Source organism: Elephantulus edwardii, unplaced genomic scaffold (genome assembly GCF_000299155.1).
Source record: "Elephantulus edwardii isolate Elephantulus edwardi_28Jun2011 unplaced genomic scaffold, EleEdw1.0 scaffold00008, whole genome shotgun sequence".
Lineage (NCBI taxonomy): Eukaryota > Metazoa > Chordata > Mammalia > Macroscelidea > Macroscelididae > Elephantulus > Elephantulus edwardii.
In genome coordinates this window covers 12,726,490-12,748,242 of record NW_006399758.1, presented here as the reverse complement: position 1 = coordinate 12,748,242, position 21,753 = coordinate 12,726,490, and the positions used below count along the sequence as shown (strand labels likewise).

The 21,753-nt window shown below is 40.4% G+C and overlaps 1 protein-coding gene across 2 annotated transcripts in view; it reads left to right on the top strand.

Moving 5' to 3' along the window:
• SLCO5A1 (solute carrier organic anion transporter family, member 5A1) overlaps nt 1-17,801 on the top strand; it is a 209,167-nt gene extending 191,366 nt beyond the window's left edge. For both annotated transcript variants that reach the window (XM_006880446.1, XM_006880445.1), the window contains 4 exons: nt 8,547-8,706; nt 11,865-12,106; nt 14,559-14,623; nt 17,344-17,801. In XM_006880446.1, coding sequence (XP_006880508.1) covers nt 8,547-8,706; nt 11,865-12,106; nt 14,559-14,623; nt 17,344-17,801 — 925 coding nt within the window. The remainder of the gene's footprint in view (nt 1-8,546; nt 8,707-11,864; nt 12,107-14,558; nt 14,624-17,343) is intronic.
• Nucleotides 17,802-21,753: the final 3,952 nt, after the last annotated feature.

The window sequence follows — 21,753 nt, the reverse complement described above, 5'->3', positions numbered from 1 at the left end:
AAAAGAGAGTATAATATCTGTTCAAACATAACTCTTTTTATTTCAAAAACCCCTAAGAATTTTTTTAAACTTAGGTCTAAATTTACCAGACAATGGCCCATCTTAAAATAGTGGCTAGAAAAATATTTATCATAGATGTTTGTATGAAATAAAACTATATATATCTTAACTATATTATTAAGTTACATTGAACATTGTTACATTGTTAAGTTACTGAGTAACAATGTTATTAATGTTAACCTATATGCAAGCTGAAAAGAGTTAAGAAAGAAATAGGATAAAATTATAGTAGTGGATATACTTGGGTGCTTATATTTTGTGCAATCCTTTTATAACTGTTTCATCAGATCATGAGGAATCATTACATAATTTCCACTTAATATCATATGTAAACATTATATATATATTTATATATATAAATTTATATATAAAAATTTTATTTTTCAATCCTTTGTATTTACCAAACTTTCCACAATGAATATGTGCTTTAGTAATAAATAGTGATATTTAATAAACTATAGTGTATCCTCCCCCTCATTGCTATAGAGTTGGAACCAATTTCAGGCTGACCTGCTGGTGGGTTTTCAGGAACTGTACATTGCACAGAAGGAGATTGTTTCTCTCTCTCCCATGGAGCTTCTGGTCGATCCAAACCACTAGATAGGTGCCACTTTTGAGTTTGTAGCTCAACTCCCTACCACTCTGCCACCAGAGCTGCCCATGTAAAGGACACAGGTATTCTGATAAAATTATCTTGGATTTAGATGAAATGATTTGAGTAAGTTATACCTTATTGTCATAGTGTCTTAATACTGCTATAAAAAAATAGTACAGGTAGATGACTTTAACAAACAAATTTATTTCCTCACAGTTGTTTTTGTTGTTAAGTGCTGTTAAGTAGGACCTATAGACCCTGTGAGCAACAGATCTGAGCCCTGTCCTACCCTGCATGATCCTCACACTTCCTGACACATGAGAGCCCATCGCAGCAGTCACCATGTCAGTCCACCTGGCCAAGGGTCTTCCTTTCTTTAACCGACCCTCCTCCTCTCCAAGCATCATGTCCCTCTCCAAGGAATAGTCTCTCCTAGCAACATGCCCAAAGTATGTGAGATGAAGCTTCAACATCTTTGCCAGCAAGGAGCACTCTGGCTGCACCCTCTCTCCAAGACATATTTGTTTGTTCTTTTGGGCGTCCATGGGTGTTCAGTACTCTTCTCCAACAGCATAGCTCAATGGCATCAGTTCTTCTTCTGTCATCCTTATTCATTGTCCAGCTCTCAGATGCACAGCAAATGATTGGAAAGACTATGGCCTCATTCAGATGCGTCTTAGTCCTCATCCTGACATCATTGTTGTTGTTGTAGTTATGTGCCGTCGAGTTGCTTGTGACTCATAGCGACCATTACTCCTCAAGAATTTGGAAAGGTCCCTGACTGCAGATTTCCCAGTGTACTGCATCTCCTGATTTCCTGACTGCTGGTACCAATGGTGTGGACTGTGGATTTTCTTGAGGCCTCAATGATTATGGAGTATATTGACATACCTCTCACAGTTTCCTTACCTTTAAAATTAGGAATTTGTGCTTGGCAATTTCAGAGGGTCCTATCTCTCTGGCTCTGTGACTGTAATTTTGTGGTAAGATGTTATACATGATTCTCAACCTTAAAGTTTGGACCATACAGGTGATCTTTTTTTTTGGGGGGGGGCTCTCTGCTTTTCTTGCTATTGATACTTGAGTTAACAAGTACCTTTTATCTGGAAGACAAGGTTATCAGAAATGCTATTGCTTATTGTAAAGGCATAGCACATTCCCTTGAGGAAGGGTTAGGATGCTAGGCAGCGGCTCTTGTGCATCTTATCCTCCATGATGTATTATGTTCGGTCAGTGAAAATGTGCTTGATGTTGAAAACGATCTCGTTGACTTCACCTCATGGTGATCCCACTGTCAGAACAGAACTGTGCTCCATATGAGTTTGGATGGCTTGTTGATGTGGGAGTAGGTCACCAGCTGAGACATCTCGGAGTGAACTTTCATCCTCTCAGTTGACAACTGAGTGAGCGTGTTAACCATTTGCAGCTCCCAAGTTCTCTTGTTTAATGTTACTCAGGTTGGAAAAACTTGAACTATTGCTGTAATGCAGTAGTCTGTTTTCTAGAAAGTGAGTGACAATCAAGCATGACATTATTGTTCTTAACAGTGGTGGCTTTTTCTAACTGCATAGTGTTAGAAATTAACCATGCCACCACCTTTTGTGTGGCTCTATGGCCAAATGGCTGCATCATGATAGATAGTGAAGAGATTGAGATTGTTAACGGCTTCAGTTTGCTTGATTCTACAATCAACACTCTTGGTACCAGCAGCCAGAAAATTAAAAGACAAATGGCATTGGGAAAATCTGCTGTCAGAGGCCTCTCCAAAGTACTGAAGAGCAACAATGTCAGTCTGGAGACTAATGTGCACCTGATACAGGCCATGGTCTTTTCAGTTACTTGTTATACATCGAGAGCTGGACAATGACTAGGGATGACAGAAGGAGAGTTGATGTCTTTAAGCTTTGGTGCTGGAGACGAGTATTGAATATACCATGGACTGCTAGGAGAACAAACAAGTTTGTCCTGGAGAGGGTGAAGCCAGGCTGCTTCTTGGAGGCAAGGATTCTGAAGGTTTGTCTGACATACTTTGGACATGTTGCAAGGTGGGATAAGTCCTTGGAGAGGGACGTTATGCTTGGGAGGGTGGAGGGACACCGTAGAAGAGGAAGACCCTCTTTGAGGTGGATTGATTCAGTGACTGGGGTAATAGGGATAGAAGTGTTGGAGACAATAAGATTGGCATGAGTTTAGGGCTACTGTTCATAGAGTTGCTATGAGTCACAGATGACTCGATGGCATATAACAACAGCAACAACAACAACAACCTCTGAAAACCCACCGAAGGGTCAGGTATGAGTCAATGAGTCCTTATTTTTTGGTACACAACCGCCACCATCACCATCTTATCCCCTAACGACTTTTTGTTGAATGCCTGCCTTCTTTCATTGATATTTGTATTTGTTCTCTGAATTAATTTCCCTGGAGCTTTCCACTTTTTATCATTTCTTTGTATTTGATATCATGATCTCATAACAAATATGAAACTGCCTGCACCTGAGAGTGACCTAGAACTGCACTCCAGTTTCCTGAACTCAGGAAAACACCTTGTGGTCCTGTAATCAATGGGCCTTGAGCATCTATGGATCTTTTCTTTAGATTTCTTTCTCTTGTATGGATATATCCTTTAAGGAGAATTTAGAACCTATGGTTATCATAAAAGTGACAAAGCATCCTGTAAATGCAAAATTCCATGCAAATTCTAAATGTTGTTGCTAGGTGCCATTGAATAGAATGAATTCAAAGTGAACCTATGAGCAACAGATCTGAACCTTTCCCTGTCCTGAGCCACCTTTAATATGCTTGATCTTCTAATATGCTCTCATGGTACAGCTGTTGTGTAAATCCATCTTGTTTAGAAGGTCTTCCTCTCTTTCTCTGCCCTTCCACCTATCCCAGCATGATGTCCTTTTACAAGTACTGACCCCTCTAAAAACAACTATGAGATATCATCTCACCCCAGTCAGAGCAGCAAAATTTAACAGAACAACAGCAAGCAACAAATGCTGGTGAGGTTGTGGAGAAACTGGAACCCTTATTCACTGTTGGTGGAAGTGTAAAATGGTACAACCACTGTGGAAGGCGGTATGGTGCTTTCTAAAAAAGTTGCATATAGAGATAGCATTTGACCCAGCAATTCCACTACTGGGAATATACTCCAAAGAGACCATAACTGCCACCCAAGCAGATATATGCACACCCATGTGTATCGTGGCTTTGTTCACAATAGCAAGGAGTTCAAAACAACCTAAGTGCCCATCAACAAATGAATGGATAGAGAAGCTGTGGTATATTCACACAATGGAATATTATGCTGCATTGAAAAACAAGGAACTCATGCAATATTATTAAAAATGGGTGACCCTGGAGGACATTATGTTGAGTGAAGTATCTCAGTCACAAAAGAACAAATACTGCATGGTGCCACTGTTATAAAACGGGACTGACATTGGGGTTGGGAGGAGACTGAGAAAGATGGATTCAATAATGTATACTGCATTGACACAGATGAGGGAGAAAACTGTTTAAAAGGGATGTATGATTAGGTATTTTTGTCATGATGGAAGTCCAGAACGAAGGCTGCATAGTGGAATAGACCTGGAGGGAGGGATTGTAAAACAATGAAAGAATTTTTCTTTTACTTTTCCAAGAGGAGAGTGTACTGGGTGGGGGGAGGGTTGGGAGGGGAGAAAAGTGCAACAGTGAATGAATGGAAATCCAAAGTCTCCGTAAATTTTCACTGAAATTAATAATAAAAACAATTTGAAAAAAACCGAAGTCTTGACCCCTCTTGGCAACATGCCCGAGGTATGTAAGGTCATGTCTCACCATCCTTGCCTCTTAGGAACACCCTAGTTGTACTTTCTCCAAGACAGATTTGTTTTTTCCTTTGGCAATCCATGGAATATTCACTACTTCTTTCCATCACCACAATTGAATGGCACTGATTCTTCTTCTGTCATCTTATTTCTAAACAGCAACATGAATAATAATAATATTGATATGGTATTGAAGTCCATCGTTTTAAGTGACAAACCATGCAGATTTAGAAAATATTTTTTATTTGGTCATAGTTTACAGTTTAATTTTCTTATATGCTGTTGAAACAAATTTTAATGTACACCAGAATCCTGTCAGAATGATACTAGTTGCTGCTGTTATATATCACTGAGTTAGTTCTGACTAAGATGTAAATTCACAAAACAACTATGAGATATCATCTCACCCCAGTAAGAATAGCAAAATTTAACAAAGCAGCAAACAACAAATGTTGGTGAAGTTATGGAGAAACTGGACCCCTTATTCACTGTTGGTGGGAGTGTAAAATGGTGTAACCTCTATGGAAGGCTTTCTCAAAAGTTGGAAATAGAAATAACATTTGACCCAGCAATACCACCACTGGGAATATACCTTAAAGAAACCAGAACTGCCACCCAAACAGATATATGCACACTCATGTTTATTGCTGCTTAGTTCACAATAGCAAAGAGTTGGAACCAACCCAAGTGCCCATCAACAAACAAATGGATAGAGAAGCTGTAATATATTCACACAAAGGAATATTATGCAGCACTGAAAAACAAAGAATTCATGAAATATTATATAAAATGGTTGACCAAAAAGGACATTATGCTGAGTGAAATGTCTCAGTCAAAAAAAGACAAATACTGCATAATGCCCCTGTTATAGATTTGGACTGATGTGGGGCTTGGAGGAAAACTAAGAAAAGAGGGGATAAATAATGTACACGGCATTGAAACATACAAGGGAGAAAACTGTATAAAAGTATATGTATAAACTATATATGGTTAGGTATTATTGACATGACAAGAGTACAGAATAAGAGTTGCATAGAAAAGTGGTCAGGGACAGGGACTGTATAACAATGAAAGAACTTTTTTTTCCCAAAGGAAAAAAAAGAACTGGAGGTGGGACAGGGAGGAAAATGTGCAATGAATGGAAATCCAAGTTCTTTATAAACTTTAATTAAAATATATTTTAAAAAAAAAGATGTAAGTCAGTCAAGTGTAACTTAATGTCATTGAGAGCTTTCCTCTCCTTGGCTGATTTTCTAGTTTTCTAAGCATGACATCTTTTAAGAACTCTTCCCTCCATGCCTATTGTTTTGTTGTTTTTTTAAATTTTTTAATTTTATTTCATTATTTTTGTGTGTGTACTGTCAGATCAGATCTGACTGGTACAGGAGGAGATTGTTCCTCCTTCTCCAGCAGAGCATCTGGTGGATTCGCCTCCATGCCTATTGTATGTGAGATGAAGTTTTGCCATCCTTGCTTCTTAGTTTTCATTTCTTATAAGACAAATTTATTTGTTCTCTTGGCAGCTCATTGTTTATTCCATATTCTTCACCAATACCTAATGCAAAGGAATCAATTCCTCTGTGGTCTTCATTTGTCATTATCCAACTTTCACATGTGTATGAATCGAAAATACCATGACTAGGGTCAGGCACACCTTAGTCTTTAAACTGATAACCCTTGTTTGCTCTCTTGATTGCTGGTTGGATGGGTGTTGTTTGTGGATCCAGGTAGAATGAAATCCTTGACAGCATAACTCATATCTCAAATTATGGTAATGCTGCTTTTTGGTGCAGTTATAAGAATTTCTTTTTTTTATTTTGAGGTGTAAGTTCTTAAAAGCTATTGCCTTTAATCTTGTTTTTTTTTTATTTTATTGGGAAAAACATAATGGGAGTACAAGGAGGTGAGGGTTGGGGGCAGAAGGGTGAGGATGGGCAGGGATGCAGCTGCAGAGCTGCACAATTTGGTTGGTGGGGGTAGCAGGTGAAGGAAATGAAAAGGATCCAGTGGGGACTAGATGCTACAGGGGAATGGTAAGCGTTTTCCAATGGCAATTAAACCAACTGTCTTATTGGTTTGGGAACTGGATGCAGACTCTCTGGCTTCTTCATGCTGAACAGGGGCATTGATGTGAAGGGGGAAAGGGAGGATACTTTATCACGTTACTGGTGGTCTTGAGTTAAAGCTGCTTGCCTTCTTGTTCTGTTAGAAGCTATTTTCCTGTCATTTGCTCCCCTCTAGACTGAAAAGTGTTTTCCCAGGTGGGTCCAGTGGGGATGGCTAGTTGAACCCAGAGCTTTGCTGGCAGTTGTATTTCCTTTTTGTCACCGGCACTGGATTCAGGGTCAGGTCTGGAGTAAAACTCAGTATTAAGGTTACCTATAGGAAAGGGAGCAAACCTAGAGAGAACAAACTTGTGAGTTATAAATAAAATGGCTTTGGGGTGTTGCTTTCAGGTTTACTGGGGAAGAAGGTGGCGGAAAGTAGCCTAGATAAAATTCTCTGGATACCCTAGGCATTTGTGGGTCATTTAGTGGCCTTCCTTAGTTCTTCCCAAGCAGCAGCCCCTCTGTTGTGAAAATCCTAAATGTCTCCTAACAATGGCAAATGTCTCCAGAGGGCCAAAGTTGCCCCTATTGAGAAGGATTAGTCTAAAAGAATACTTTCGTGGTATATGCTGACTTTAAAAGAATAGGATTCTGACAGCTATAACACATTTTCCTTTGTGGATTGCTATGAATGAAGAACAGATTATTTTATCAAGAGCAGACTTTCTTGATTAAGCTTTACTATTACTTTGGATTTCTTTTTCCTGTTAAAATGTTGGGACTTGGTTATCTAAATTGAAATAGGACACATGCGAAAAGCCTTTGGACAACAACCCTTCATGTTTGTAATGTGCATGGTTGGGATGTGCTGTGCACTACTAAGTGACATTACTCCCCATAGTCATTAAAGATAGATTCTGACACATAAAGCCTTCAAAAATATTTGTTGGAAGGTTGAACTGTATTGATGAGTGATCTGGGTATGGTTAATTCCCGTAGCTTTAGGGACAGTGTTTTCTCAGTGATGCACAGAAATGGTGGCTACAGAATGAAAGGAAAGAAGTCTTTACGTCTAAGTACTTAGAGTCCCTTTCAGTTGCTGTGGGGGTTCCCCTGGGCCCTGTCTCTGCTGTTCTAGTGTCATTTACGCTACTTTCCTCAGTCCTGTATCCTTCACTTTCCTCCGTCACAATAACACAACATTTGACTGTAACCTATCCTGAGTGAAGGAATGCTTCAACCTTCTTCAGCGGTAATTTGACTCAAACTAGTGATGTGAATATCACTTGATTTTCTAGAACCCTTTGTCTGTCTTGGACAGTTTATTCTAGAGTGATTCAAGTTTGTGGCCTCAGGAACCTGTGTTGACAAATGGTCATTCTTGTATTCCATGCTTATGTCCTTACATTGAAGTTACAGGTTTGGTAGGAAAAGTATCTATTTTCTCCATTATACAGTTAAGGAAACTGAGGCCAAGTCTTATTAAGACATAGAGTTGAGAGCCTACAGTGAATGAGTAGCAAGTTCTACTAAGGTTGTGGTGGTGGTGTGTGCCATCAAGGTAACTCAGCCCGTCCTCCTGTGGATGTTTAGAGGCTGTGAAAGATTGTCCATCTTTCTCCTGTGGAGCAGCTAGTGGGTTCAAACTGCCTGTCTTTGGATTGGCAGTGCAACACCTTACCCACCAGGCCACCAGAGTTCCCCTTGAGACTAGGGTCCAGACTGCTAAACTCAGATGGGAAGGCCATGAGACCACAGACTTCTTATTTTAAACAGAATGTGGAATGAAACAGGACAGATTATTTGAGAAGAACATATCTGTAGTACCAGAAAATGTAAATATCTCTCTTTCTTGCTTTGTTTTAAAGTTATAAAAATTATTGTCTATAATGGGCATTTCATGACAGCATTGCTTTAATGTAATGGAAATATCATGTTGAAAGTGGGTAGATTATTCATTATCAAGAGCTGTCGAATTAGTTCTGTAATAAATGTAGATTATGACCTGCTGCTTTTCTCTCTCAGACCGTCTCTCACCATGCCCCATCGGAATCTGACAGGAAGCTGCAATGTTAACTGTGGCTGTAAAATAGATGAGTATGAACCAGTCTGTGGATCAGATGGAATTACATACTTTAACCCTTGTCTGGCTGGCTGTGTTAATAGTGGTAATCTTAGCACGGGGGTGAGTATATTTCACAAGTTCATGTTCTTTGTTAATCTAACATCCTGTGACAAGGTCGTGTGGAAATTCATATGCAACTGTGATGGCTTCAGTCTCTATTTTCAAATCACCTACAAATACCGCTAGACAAAACCTAGAGGAAAGACAATTATGCAATACTTTGATTTCTATTCCAAGGATGATTAGAGCAATTGGGTATCACAGTTTCGTGTCAGCCCTCTCCTACTTTACGTTCTGTGCCAACTCAGGGAAACTTGATAAGGTTGAGCACTGGACCTTCCATTTGTGACTCTGACAGAATCTGGGTGGTAGACTTGAAGGTCAGGCAGGCCACTGCATGTGGAGTAGACAGAAGGGACTAGAATACCTCCTCAGACGGAAGTCTGCGAGGATGGTCGGTGGCTATTTTTCATGGACTATCAGTTCAAGCTTTTTTTTTTTTAACTTTCTGAGTAAAGACATTTTTTGTCAGTTCAAGAATAGGCTATTTTGAGAATTGCCTTCCCTGTGAATTATAAATAGGCTGAAAGACTGTGAGAGAAGGTTTTTCATATTATACTCAGATCTTTATTGAGACTGGTCTAATTTTTTATATTAGGGCAGATTATAGGAGGCTGTTTTAATGAAAGGTTAAAGTGTATTTGCTTTTTTTCTGTCTAACTGATAAGGGGTTGTATAATTTATGTGTGTTTGGGGCATGTCACATTTGATATCCAAGTTTTAAATTAAAGTGGTAAAAAGAGAAATGCTGCAGCTGACTGTCCATTCTGTATTTGGTGAGATCCATGTTGTGGCCATGTTGAAAGATTCAATTAAATCTGTTCCTGGTGGGAAGGTCCTTCGTGGGTAATAAGTGGGTCCTCTGCTATGGAGCCCTCATTCCTTCAACAGGCCATCAGTTCTTTATGTTGGGAGACCAAATAGCACCTGTCTTCTAAGTAAATGACAGTGAGTTCAGCTGATGTCCATTCTCTAAAAGACAACAGAATATGCTAATAGATTATCTGACTGATTTGTCAGTTAATGAAACAATTTGCTGGCTTGTTTTGGTATCAGATAAGTAATACCCAGTGATGCTGTATTTTTTAAAACCTTTGCATTTCTTTGAGTAGAAATCTAGGCAGTTCACAAGGAAGATGTATCTTTTTCTCTCCTACATTTATTATTTAATTTTTCTATTGTGATAATTATGTATGTAACAAAACATTTGCTATTCTAACATCCTTCACATGTTCAGTTGGATAGCATTACTTGCACTTAATGTTTTACAATTATCACTACTCTCCGTTTCCAAATTCACCATCACTTTTCACAGAAGCTCAGTGTCCCCTAAACAATGAGTCCCCATTCTCCCTTTCTAGATACTAATAAAGTTAGGTATTTGTACAATGGTCTATTCCATATATTTTCTAATAGTGGAAACATACAATATTTATGCTATTGTGCCTAGTTACTTCTCAGACATGATGTTTTCAAGGTTCCTATCTTTATTGTGCAGATATTGACATTAGGGCCCAGTCTGCTCAGGGTCACACTAGATGTTGTAGTGGACACAAAATGAAGCAAGATGTGGCTCGCCTTTGAGTGGCTGGTCTGCTCGGATGGTCCAACAGGACCTCTAACAAGAGTTAAACAGGAGTCACAGCAGCATATAACAAAAATCAGGGTGCAGAATATACATTTTACGGAATTGAGTACTGAAAGTTTCTTAGAACAGTTTGAGTTGAAAACAAAACTTGATGAGCAGATTTTGGTGTTGACAGATGCACAGCTTGGATCCTTAACTTTTGTCTATTTGAATTTTTTATTGTGATTTGTGTGAGTTTATAAAGCATATTGGCTTTTAATCACCCACCCAAATATAATTTTCTAGCACTAATTATAATACCTGTAATGTAACTGCACTTTCCCCATTTCTTCCCTGCAATTCTCTTTCCATGAATCCCTCCAGTCTATCCTTCCCTGCTTTTGGAGATTTATTCCTTGGGCAAATGCTACTTTCTGACCTTCATTAGTTGCTTAATCTAAGAAGTAAGTGCCTCCCTGGTGTTTCTGATTATCTTATAAGCCTGTCTTATGACTGAAAGTTGAGTCACGCAGAGATGAGTTTTATTCCAGGCTTGAGAGGGGACTAAAGGTCATAGTCTCCTTGATTCCACCTTCAGACCTCTTCAGACCCGTAACCCTGGCCTTTTAAAATAAATGTTTCGTTTTGTTCCACATTTCCTCACATTGTGCTCAGGAGCTTCTACTGTGATCCCTTTGAGGAGCGGTCAGTGGGGTGGCCGGGCACTACCTACTTCTTCTGGTCTCAGGGCCACAGAGCTTGAAGTTCATATGGCCCATTAGTCCTTTGGACTGCTGTTTTATACACATCTTCTTTGTTCCAGACCCAGAAGAGCCTATGGTTATACCTTAGATGACTGTTTGAAAGCTCTTAAGACCTGAGTTGTTACTTACCAAAGTAGGATGTAGAACACTGTCTCTGTGGACTAAGTTATGCCATTTGACCGTGATGTCCCAAAGACTATGGTAGCAAGAGCTCTGAAACAGCAACTCATTCCCTCACAGTGTTTGGTTATTATTACTTAAGAAGCCTCTAAAGCATTGCCCTCTATTTGCTCTGCCATACAATAGATGCACTTATAGAAAATACCAATAAGTGTCGAACTATCTCCAGACTAACATATGGACCTGAATGTAGTCCTTTTCACCCACGTACATCTGTTCATTTTTCCTGTATCTCTGGGTTTCTGCTCTTGACCGCATTTCTTATCTACCTTTTTGTATCTTCCCATTCTTTAGTGATATTGTGCTGATCATCCCTTATTGTAACTGCCTTTCCCTTCATTCATCTTATCAATGTCTATTAACTTCTTACTGCTTTTACTCTCCTCTTCCTCCTAACCCACTCCAAGTAACCATCCAACAATAACTCTGAGTTGAAATCTTGCTTTAGCTTTTTGTAATAGTGGCCTTATACAATATTGACCCTTAGCTCTTCGAAATGAGGGCAATGTATTCCAAGACAATTTCTTTTTTTGCATTAAAAATTACTGGCATAATTGTGCAGCTTTTTTTATGAATTTGCAGTAATATTCCTCTGTCTCATTTCCCTATTGATTAGCATACAAAAGATCTCTGTTTTGTCCACATAGATTCGGAATTACACGGAATGCACCTGTGTCCAGAGCCGACAAGTGATCACTCCGCCCACAGTGGGACAGCGCAGTCAGCTCCGCGTGGTCATCGTCAAAACCTATCTCAACGAGAACGGCTACGCTGTGTCCGGGAAGTGTAAACGGACTTGTAACACGCTTATTCCCTTCTTAATTTTTCTTTTCATAGTCACCTTCATCACAGCCTGTGCGCAGCCATCAGCCATCATAGTAACACTCAGGTGAGAACAGGCCTCAGTGTAAAGGGTGAATCATAGGTGCTTGGAAGGCGAGTTCCAGGACTAGGAAGTTGATATGGTAAAAATAAAGAAAACGAACTTGGACTCTTAATTCTCCAGGAGAGTTTTCAGACATTGATCTGGTGAACTTTAGAAGAATGTGTTTTTTTCCGAAGTCAGCAAAGGAAAGGGAGGTTATAACATCAGAAGCAGCCAGTCTCTGGAAATAGACATCATGCTGGGAAAGATGCAGGTTCCCTCAACAGGATGGATTGACCCTGGGTCTGTAACAGTGGGCTCAGAGGTATCAGAGATCCCGAGGATGCACAGGAGAAATTCAGACCACTGTTCATAGGGCCGCTAGGAGAGGTGGTTCATTCATCAGCACCTGACAACATTTCATGCTCTAGAACTTACTTTATTCAGTTGAGTCTTAGTCCCATGGTTTAGTGAAGTATCTTCTGGATGCCTTTAGTTCCTGAAGTCTGAATTGTAAAAGGTTTGTTTTTAAGAGTTGAAGGCTAGGCGTTCTCTCAGGTTTGAAGAAGTTCTCTTAGGCTGGAAGAAGCTAAACCACAAAAGGGGTTACTAAATGGCGTCCCTACAAGTGGACAGTACCTCCAGCTGTGAGAAAGTTTGTAATTCCAAGATCGTTGACAGCAGATGCCATCCCTGCAGTTCAAAATGCGGATGTCATGAACTTTACAGTCATTTAAAATGCTGGGGTAGACGAGGAAAATGCCTCCCCCTGCTGTTTATATTGTTCATTCTTTGTCATATTAGTTATGGGTCCTGTTTTATGTGCTGTTTGTATATAAGAAGATATGGAATGTGCTTTTGGCCTATTAAAAATGTCGATACTAACGTATTCAAAATCAAAACGGTCAAATTCAGTGTGTTGGTATTTGTTGCAAAAACTAGGGACTTAAAAGGAAGGCAGAGCACATGCATGGCAGCTTTGGGGGCCCAGAAGCCAGTGTGATGAGGAAATTGGGAATGGATTCCATTTGTTATTGACACTTCCTATGTTTTTGACTCTCTGGCTCTGTGGAAACCCCAGTGCTGGACTCCTGGTAGAAAGTGACTTCACTGCTTCAGCATTGGACAACTTATGTGGTGCATATATTTGGCTACTTTTCTGTTAATTTAGACATCTCAGAGTTGTTCCTTGATAATAAGAGAATAGTACATGAAAAGCGCATTGACTTACATTCACTTAACTTCCCAATAAGCACACATTTGTGGAGTGACAACTATATTACAGCACTCTGTAATCTCGGTGAAAAAAATAAAGACATTGGGGAAGTGAGACAAGGGACTTTTTTTTGGAATTTTACATCATATTTCTGGGACTTTATGTTTTGAGGGATAGAAAGGATAAAATATGTCATCATTTTCCTCTTTAAAACATGTATCTTAAATAAATTTACTCAATTAAATGCTTTAATTCTTAGAACTTCGTAAGAGAAGGGGGGGGGAACCCCACAAGGGTTTCCCATTCTTTAGTGCTCAAACATTAAGAAGTTACCATTTAGCTTCTAAACAAAAATTTCAGAGATAACAATGTTAGTTGGAAAGTGAATTGGACATAACACTGCTAGTCTGCTGATGGGACCTCTGTTTTACCTAGTGGGTAAGCAACTGCACTCTAAACCCAAAGGCAGGTTCACATCCACCAGCAATTCCAAGGGAGTAAGATGGGGAATCTCCTCTCATGAGATTTACAACCTTGGAAAACCCACTGAAAGGTCCGTTCTGAGTCGGTTTGGACTTGCTGGTACATAATAAGTACACCTAGTATACCTGTGATACAGGAATTACATGAAGCATATGTTTTAGAAGACAAAAGTGACGTGGTTGGTAGGGACTAATTTTTTCTCTGACTTCTCAATTGTTTGCTTTATAGCTTTTCCTGACTATATATGCATTTTTATGTTTTCCTCTTTTTTCTGTATTTTCCTTTAAAGAATTATGGACATCATTTTCAGTGTGCATGTTTACTGTTCTAGAAAATGCAAGCCAAGTGAGAATAAGGATGCAGAACGTGAGGATAAAAATATACATAAATTATTATATCTAAAATAGAATTAATTTTGAGGCTCAGTACCTCCTTTGCCTCGTCAGCTGTCAGCCTGGTGATAACATTGTGGTAGCTGGCCGGCCTGATTTTCAGAGGTTGTAAATGGTTAACTGCATGGGAGAAGGGTGCCCGGCTTTCTCCTGCAGAGCAGCTAGCTGGTGGATTTGAACTGCCAGAGAAGCGCTGTGGATGCCAACTCGCTGTGGATGGAGACCTTTGGTCAGTGATTTAGCCATTGCTGGTTTTGCTTGGCTAGTGTTAGTACATTTTAATGCATTCATTATTTTGGCACAGCATCTCTTTGGAAGGCCTGATTTGGCCTCCACTGCCTTGGAGTCATTATTTAAAAGCCTCTCCCCCCCTTTCTTTCCCTAGATCTGTAGAAGACGAGGAGAGACCTTTTGCTCTGGGCATGCAGTTTGTTTTGTTGCGAACACTTGGTATGTGCTTGAATTTCCAAATGTGTTTTTTTGTGCCCCTCTGCAGCTGGAAACTTCTCACTGTCCCTTGAAAAGGGCAGGTCAAGTCATCTGTTCCCCTAAGTAGCTCGGATGTCACAGGCTAGTGGTGAGGGTATACTTCCATATTTTCTGGCTTAATTTAAAAGCGGAACAGATTTGTTGTTTGATAAAGCAAACAAAAACCAAATTTAGATGAGTTTCCTTTTCACTATGAACATAACTTGAGTTAAATTCCCCTGAGAGTTTTGTACAATAAGACATTCTGAAGCAAGCAATTTGGAGGGGTTTATTTTCCTAGAGTACCTTTCGACCTTTTTTACATATATGTTGTGAAAATTGGTTCTCATTTTATGGGTAATGTTGTCATGTGCCATCGAGTCAGAAGCAACTCATAAGTGAGCCTCCAGTAGGATTTAGAGGCTATAAATTACAAGAGAGGCGATTGTCCATCTTTCACCTGCAAAGCAGCTTGTAATTCAAACCTCCTGCCTTTGGGTTGGGAGCACAAGTCTTTATCAACTAGGCTGTGGGTGGTGTAAGTGGTTAACATACTTGACTGCTAACTAAAAGACTGAAAGTTCTAGTCCACCCAGAGGCACCTCAGAAGAAAGGGCTGGTGACCTAGTTCAGAGTAAGCAGCCGTTGAAAACTCTGTGAAGCACAGTTCTACTCTGAAGCTGAGAAGTGGGGGACAAAGGACTCATGGAGTCACCATGAGTTAAAATAGACTACACAGCAATTGGCAAGTGGTGGTACTATATTTTTTATAGAGACCTCTGAGCAGGTGGTTCGAATGCACCCTCTGTTCAGGTGGAGGATGACTATTCTTCTCCCATGGGAGTTGCAGCCTCTGAAAACCCCCTGGAGGGTCAGCTTTGAGTCAATTCCAACTCAGCAGCACACAGTAATAACGTATTTGTTGAGAGAGGGCTGTGTCTGGAAACCAGTGTCATTGGCAAGCTCTGCAGTCGTGCCCCAGTCCAAACATCTGGCACCCATCTTTTAGATAGTGTTACCATAATATTAGCCCAAAGCAAAATCAAGCTCATCAGTTCTTTACTTGACATGTTATGACACTACATGAAAATGTCAAGTACACCTTCCTTGCTTTTGCTGCTGAAAGTTGGTCTACCTGTGTGTCCAGTGTCTCTTTCTCTTCATCATTCAGCAGAATAGGACCATACAGTCTGCCTTTGCCCATGGAGGTTCTCAAATGCAAAGTACTAGTTTTAACTCCCTGTGTGATGTCTCATAGCTGGTGATGGAATATGAAGAGGTTACTAGAAACTGCTCAGTGGTGCCCCCTTCAGGTGGTGCACAGGGCACATTCCATACTTGCCATGCCTTGAATATTAGTCTGTTTAATGAACTAAGTTAACAGTATACCTAGCAATTTTCTGAGAGAAAGAGAGGGGAGAAAACAAGGATTCTTTTTTAAAGCCCAAATTAATATTAGAAACTGGTGGCTGCTCCATGGGAGACGGATGGGCAGTTTCCTCCTGTATGATTTACTGCCTCTGAAAACCTGCTGGAGGGTCGGCTATGGGTCAGTTCTGACTCAATGCACATAACAACCACCACCCTACCAGACTTTTTATTTATTAATAGAAGAGACTCATTAGCATGTTCCACTGTCGTGAGCCATGGTGTCCATCTGTGCATAACAGAAACATTTAGTTTTGCTTTTTACACAGAACATGCTAATTTCCCATGGATTTCCTGAAGGCATCAGTGTGGTGTGGGGAGTGTAAAAAAGCAAACTAGACACACTGCTGGTTTCTTTTACATAAAAAAAAAAAACTTTGGTCAGTAAAATACCGTGTGGAGTTGTAAACTGGAAGGCTTTAAGTATTTACAATGTAGTGTACACTTTTTAAAAAAGCAATTATATTTGCCTAGTTGTAGGAAGCTGCCCTTCCAACCCCAAAGCATGAAGTTTGAATCCACCAGCTGCTCCACTGGAGGCAGATGGGCAGTTTCCTCCCATGTGATTTACAACCTTTGAAAACCCTCTGGAGGGTTAACTATAAGTCAGTTCCAACTCCACTGGCACACAACAATTTAGATGTCAGTTACATGTGAAGAAAAAGAATGTAAGGAAATTACTCCCCTTAGCTGGTGGCCAGGTTTCTGGGTGGTATTAAACTGTTGGTGTTCAAATATTAACATGGTAACTCAGAGCCACCCTGTGGCAATGCAGAGGAAAGGTCTGGCAGTCCGCTTCTGTGGGGAAACTCGATGGTGCAGTTCTTTTTTTTTTTTAATTATTTTTTATTATTAAATTTTATTAATTTTAATGTACATTTACAGAGATTTTGGGTTTTCATTAATTCATTGTTGCACTATTTTCTCCACCCTCCTCCCCAGTTCGTTCTTCTTCCCCGCCCCCCTTTGTAAGTCTGTTTTAATTGTCCAATTGCCACAGTGCTTGTCAAAGCCAGTTCTGAATCAGGAGATTAAGGAGATGGTGCAGTTCTATTCTGCAACACGCGAAAGTGACTCACCAGCAAATTGTCTAGTATGGTTTTGGGGTGGTCAAGTTCTGCAAGTCCCCAGCCTGTTTGCCCTCCTTGGCTGTGTGACTCGCCAGCAGTGTGTCTAGTTTGGTTTTGGAACAAGTTCCGAGCAGATGCACCAGCCGTTTGCCCTGCACAGACGTGCTAACAGTTTCCTCCTGCTCTCTCCCCGCCCGCCTCCAGCGTACATTCCTACCCCGATCTACTTCGGCGCAGTCATCGACACCACCTGCATGCTCTGGCAGCAGGAGTGCGGCGTGCAGGGCTCCTGCTGGGAGTACAACGTCACGTCCTTCCGCTTCGTCTACTTCGGCCTGGCGGCCGGCCTCAAGTTCGTGGGCTTCGTTTTCATTTTTCTGGCCTGGTACTCCATTAAGTACAAGGAGGAGGAGCTGCAGCGGCGGCGCTGGCGGGAGTTCCCGCTGCACACGGTGAGCGAGGCGGTGGGCCGCCGCCACCCCGCGGGCTCCGCCCGGACCAGGTCGTGCCCGGCCTTCGGCTCCCACGCCGACTTCCCCGACGAGCCTCGGCCGCACAAGGGGCTGCAGGCGGCCGCGGCGCAGACCTACGCCGGGCCCTTCCCCGAAGCAATAAGCGCCTCCGCCAACCCGGGCTTGGAAGAAAGGCCCACTGCAGTCTAGCCTCACTCCTGAAGCTTGAAAACACGAGACTCTGCATTTCGTTGGTTGAGTTGAACATGGCAACTTGAGAAACACCCGTGCCTTCTCTCCTTTTTTTTTTCTTTTCTTTTTAACTTCTAAAGACACAATCCTCAAACCAACCAGACTCAGCATAAACAGCCACTGTTGATTGAGGGCTGGATACCTCAAGACTAAGAGCCTTTTCTCCTTCTCTCCCAGAAGGAGAAGTTTAAGATCGATGTGTTAACATTTCTGCTACATTAATTTCAAATTTGGGCTCCATTGTGCTGTAAGACTGAGGGACACGGCTAAGAAAATCGTGAAAAGGCAGTGCATATCATTAGCATACTTCAAGCACAGGTGAGCTTGATCGTGACTTTGCTTTTGCAAAGCTACGTTTTGTAGCTAGGAACACCTTCTGAGTTTTGCTACAAAGCACAAATGAATTTGCCTCAACTATGCAATTTGGGAAAACATAAGTGTAGCAGGTTCCTTTTGCTTTCAGAGACTAAGAGCTGGTAAGTTTTTTTTAAAAAGTGGAAGCCACACTTTTTCTAAAGTACAGTTAATAGCATTTTAAGCCATAGCAGAGTTATCAATCAGGTAGAATTTTACAAATGCTTCTGAGGAACTATATCCCTAGTTTGATAAAAGGAAGAACAGCTCTTTGATTTCTTAAGACACATTGTTTTTGTCTATATGCCCTGTCCTATGGCAGTCAAAGTGGCTGGTGAATCATAAACCTTAAGTCCTGAAAAGAAATTTCCAGTATTCTTCTGCAAGGGGCTTTGAACCTAGTATGCTACATAATATGGTTTGAAACTAATCTGAGATGCATGATATGGAAAGAAATTTTAATGGTTTTTCTCATCCAAAGAAATGACTGAAGGAATTCTTTTAGCTCTTAAGCTCATAACTGTGGTTAAGAATTTTGACCTTGACATTAACTAGTTAGATGGAAAAAAGAAATTCTAGAGAGGTTAAGGTTGAGTCCCTTTTGATAGTTTCAGTTGTATACTTGAAAGCAATGATAAATCTGGTTTGGAGTTTCTTCCCTCCCCTCTTTTTTTGCACCGAAAATTGCTGTGGTTAATCACACAAACTGAGAAAGTAAACCAGGAAAATTATACCTGCAATTGGAAAATCCCTTTACTTTCAGGAGTGTTTCAATATAGGACACCTGTGAGCTGGGCCCAGAATATGATCCTCAGTAATGATTAAACATTTCAATTAAACCCATCTATCACACTGAATCCTGTTAATCAGTGTGGGGATCACTTTATTCTTCCCTTGGATTCTTTCCTGCTGTATAATTATGGAAGTGGTTCAGGGAGAGGATTTCTTTCTGTTTCCGAATGCCTTTTGGGCTCATTATCCATCTCACTTTTAGTTACCTTCTAGCACTTTACATTGATTAATGTGCCACACACACTATTTGTGTAGTTCTTAAAATAGACTCCCCTTGGCACCACTATGGATGATAATCAAGTTAACTCATGAGATCTGTCTGCTTAGAAAAAGAATCAGCTTAAAGTTGGGCTTAGAAGGGCTGAAAGGTCTAAACACTAGTATGATTGAAGCTTTCTGTCGAGAAGCCCATGACTAAGTAGGACTAATATGAGGAAATGATCATGGAGATGATTCAGGATCCAGTACCATTTTGCTTTGTTATACATGAGGTCACCATGTGTACAAGCCTCTTTGAAGACAACTGACAACAATTTGAGACATGGTCTCATTGGCCCTCTCTAGATGTGATGTCTCTGGATGATACGAATGGTTGGTATGTTGAACTGCTAAACCCAAAGTTTGGAGTCTTGAGTCTGTCCAGAGGTGCCTCATAAGACGGTCTACTTCTGACAAATCAGTTATTAAAAACTCTGTAGATTACTGTGCTGTGTTCTACTCCAACACAGGTGGGGTCACCAAGAGGTGAAGTTGATTCAGTGGCAACTGTTTGGTTTGGTTCGTGTTTCCAGATGGAATGTTAGTGACAGATCATCTCATGATCCAGCAATTTTTCTCCTCAGCTTTGGCTGCACTGGTGGAGTCATGTGAATACCCTGGGTTTGGGGTTGTGTCTTCTCAACTTGGGAATGACATTAGCCAAATGGCTCTCTTGGTTGGGAGCAAGTGGTGGAAATGGCTATCACCATTAGACTGAATAATAATATGTGCCAGGGGCTGATGCCAGTGTTCTCAAATGATAGGAACTTTCCTTTGGCCCCTGGGTCTGTGTGTCAAGGAGGTGAGTAGTCCGATTGGGTTAAGTCATAGGAAGCACTAGTGCTTGTAACTGCACTTACGTCTGTCCTACTTCATTCACTATGGTGTATAATGAAGGTGATTGACCTAATACCTGCTCTGGTGTCTCAGGCTTCCTCTTTCCCCTCTATGGGAGTTTAACTTTCCTCCAAAAGAGATGATTTCTTTGGATGGTGGTGCTAGAGATGTGTGTGTTCAAGAGGGGTGGTGCTAATTTTTCTCTGATCCTAATGAAACAGCATTGAGATAATCTTTGTGGGAATGCCACTTTTTCTTTAATGGGTAAGATTGTGTGTTCCAGCTTGTTTAGAGTTTCTGTCTCCTTGTAATAATCTGGTAAGAAGACACTCTCAGAACTGCAGGGTAGTAAAATGATGGGCTCAACAGATCTGATGAAAGAGACCCCTTTCTAAGCTGAAGAGTCATCCAGCTCAACAAACATTGACCTTGGCCAGGTGCTTGACACCAGTGAGCACGTATCCAACATCTTCTGACACTACATGAGTCTCTTTGGGATGGTTAAGCCAGAAAGAAAAGGAATTAGCCAGAAGTGTGCCCTATATGTTAATATTGTACATCTTTAAGTATCCAGTACTTATAAGTAGCAGGTGTATCGTAACTGTGGCATTAGTGACTATAGCATAAATAGTAAAAATCAAAGGGGAATGAAATATTGGACTGTATGCCAGTTTAGCATTGTTTCGAAATTGGTTTGGGATCTGGCAGCATCATAGGAATTTTTATAGCTCACTGAAGTGTAAATGACTCCATTTAATTGTATATACAAGATCTTTTATGTTTGCTAATAAATCAATCACATTGCTCTACAGTCATGACTCCTAGTATAAGTTTTCATTGCCACGACTCCTGAGTTTAGGCTTCTTACTATGTGTTTTTGGAAAAGGTCATCTCATTCCTTTATAAGCCCTGTAAATTAATGTATTATTAGGCTTTAATATGCAAACCTTATATCCTTGAGTTGAGGCTATTAATTTAGAAACTTCCAGAGAGTGGAAGCACATTTCATTGTTGTTGTTATCTTTATTAGCCTGAAAATAGAGTCATTCAGAATCAAGGAGGAAGCCCTATGGAGAAGAGAGAAGAGGGGAGTAGTGGCAGGAAGCAAATTAGCATCTGTTGAGAGTTGACTATTTGCAGAATAATTTTTTTTTGTTAAACACTCAATACACATCATTTATTTAAATCCTCTTAATAATTTTGCAAGGTAATTGTTTTTATTCCACTGGGTGGGGGCAATACGAATGAAACCGAGGCCCAAAGAGGTTATGTAATTTGTTTAGGATTTTATAGGCAGATGGAGTCTTATTTATATAGGGTGGTTGAGTTCAAGCTTCTAGGGCTCTGACTCCATTGCTTATTTCTTAATCTCTGTGATGTTTGGTTCAGAAAGGCAAGACATCACCATACAAAGTGAGTTTTAAGCATTTAATTTCCTTGATAATTGTTTCTGGAGAGTAGAAAAGGTATTGTTTGTGCAAAATAGAGATAAAAACCTGTAAGAAATGTCAGAATGTGATGTGGAAATAATGTGACATTTGTTTAGTTGAGTGTCAGAACAAAAATGGTTTATTTACAATTCATATTTAATATAGAACCAATCTGAGGTAGGGGTTAAACGGTTTCTAAAGTAAAACTTTCTGAGAGAAGGTAGCTCAGAGTCGCTGAC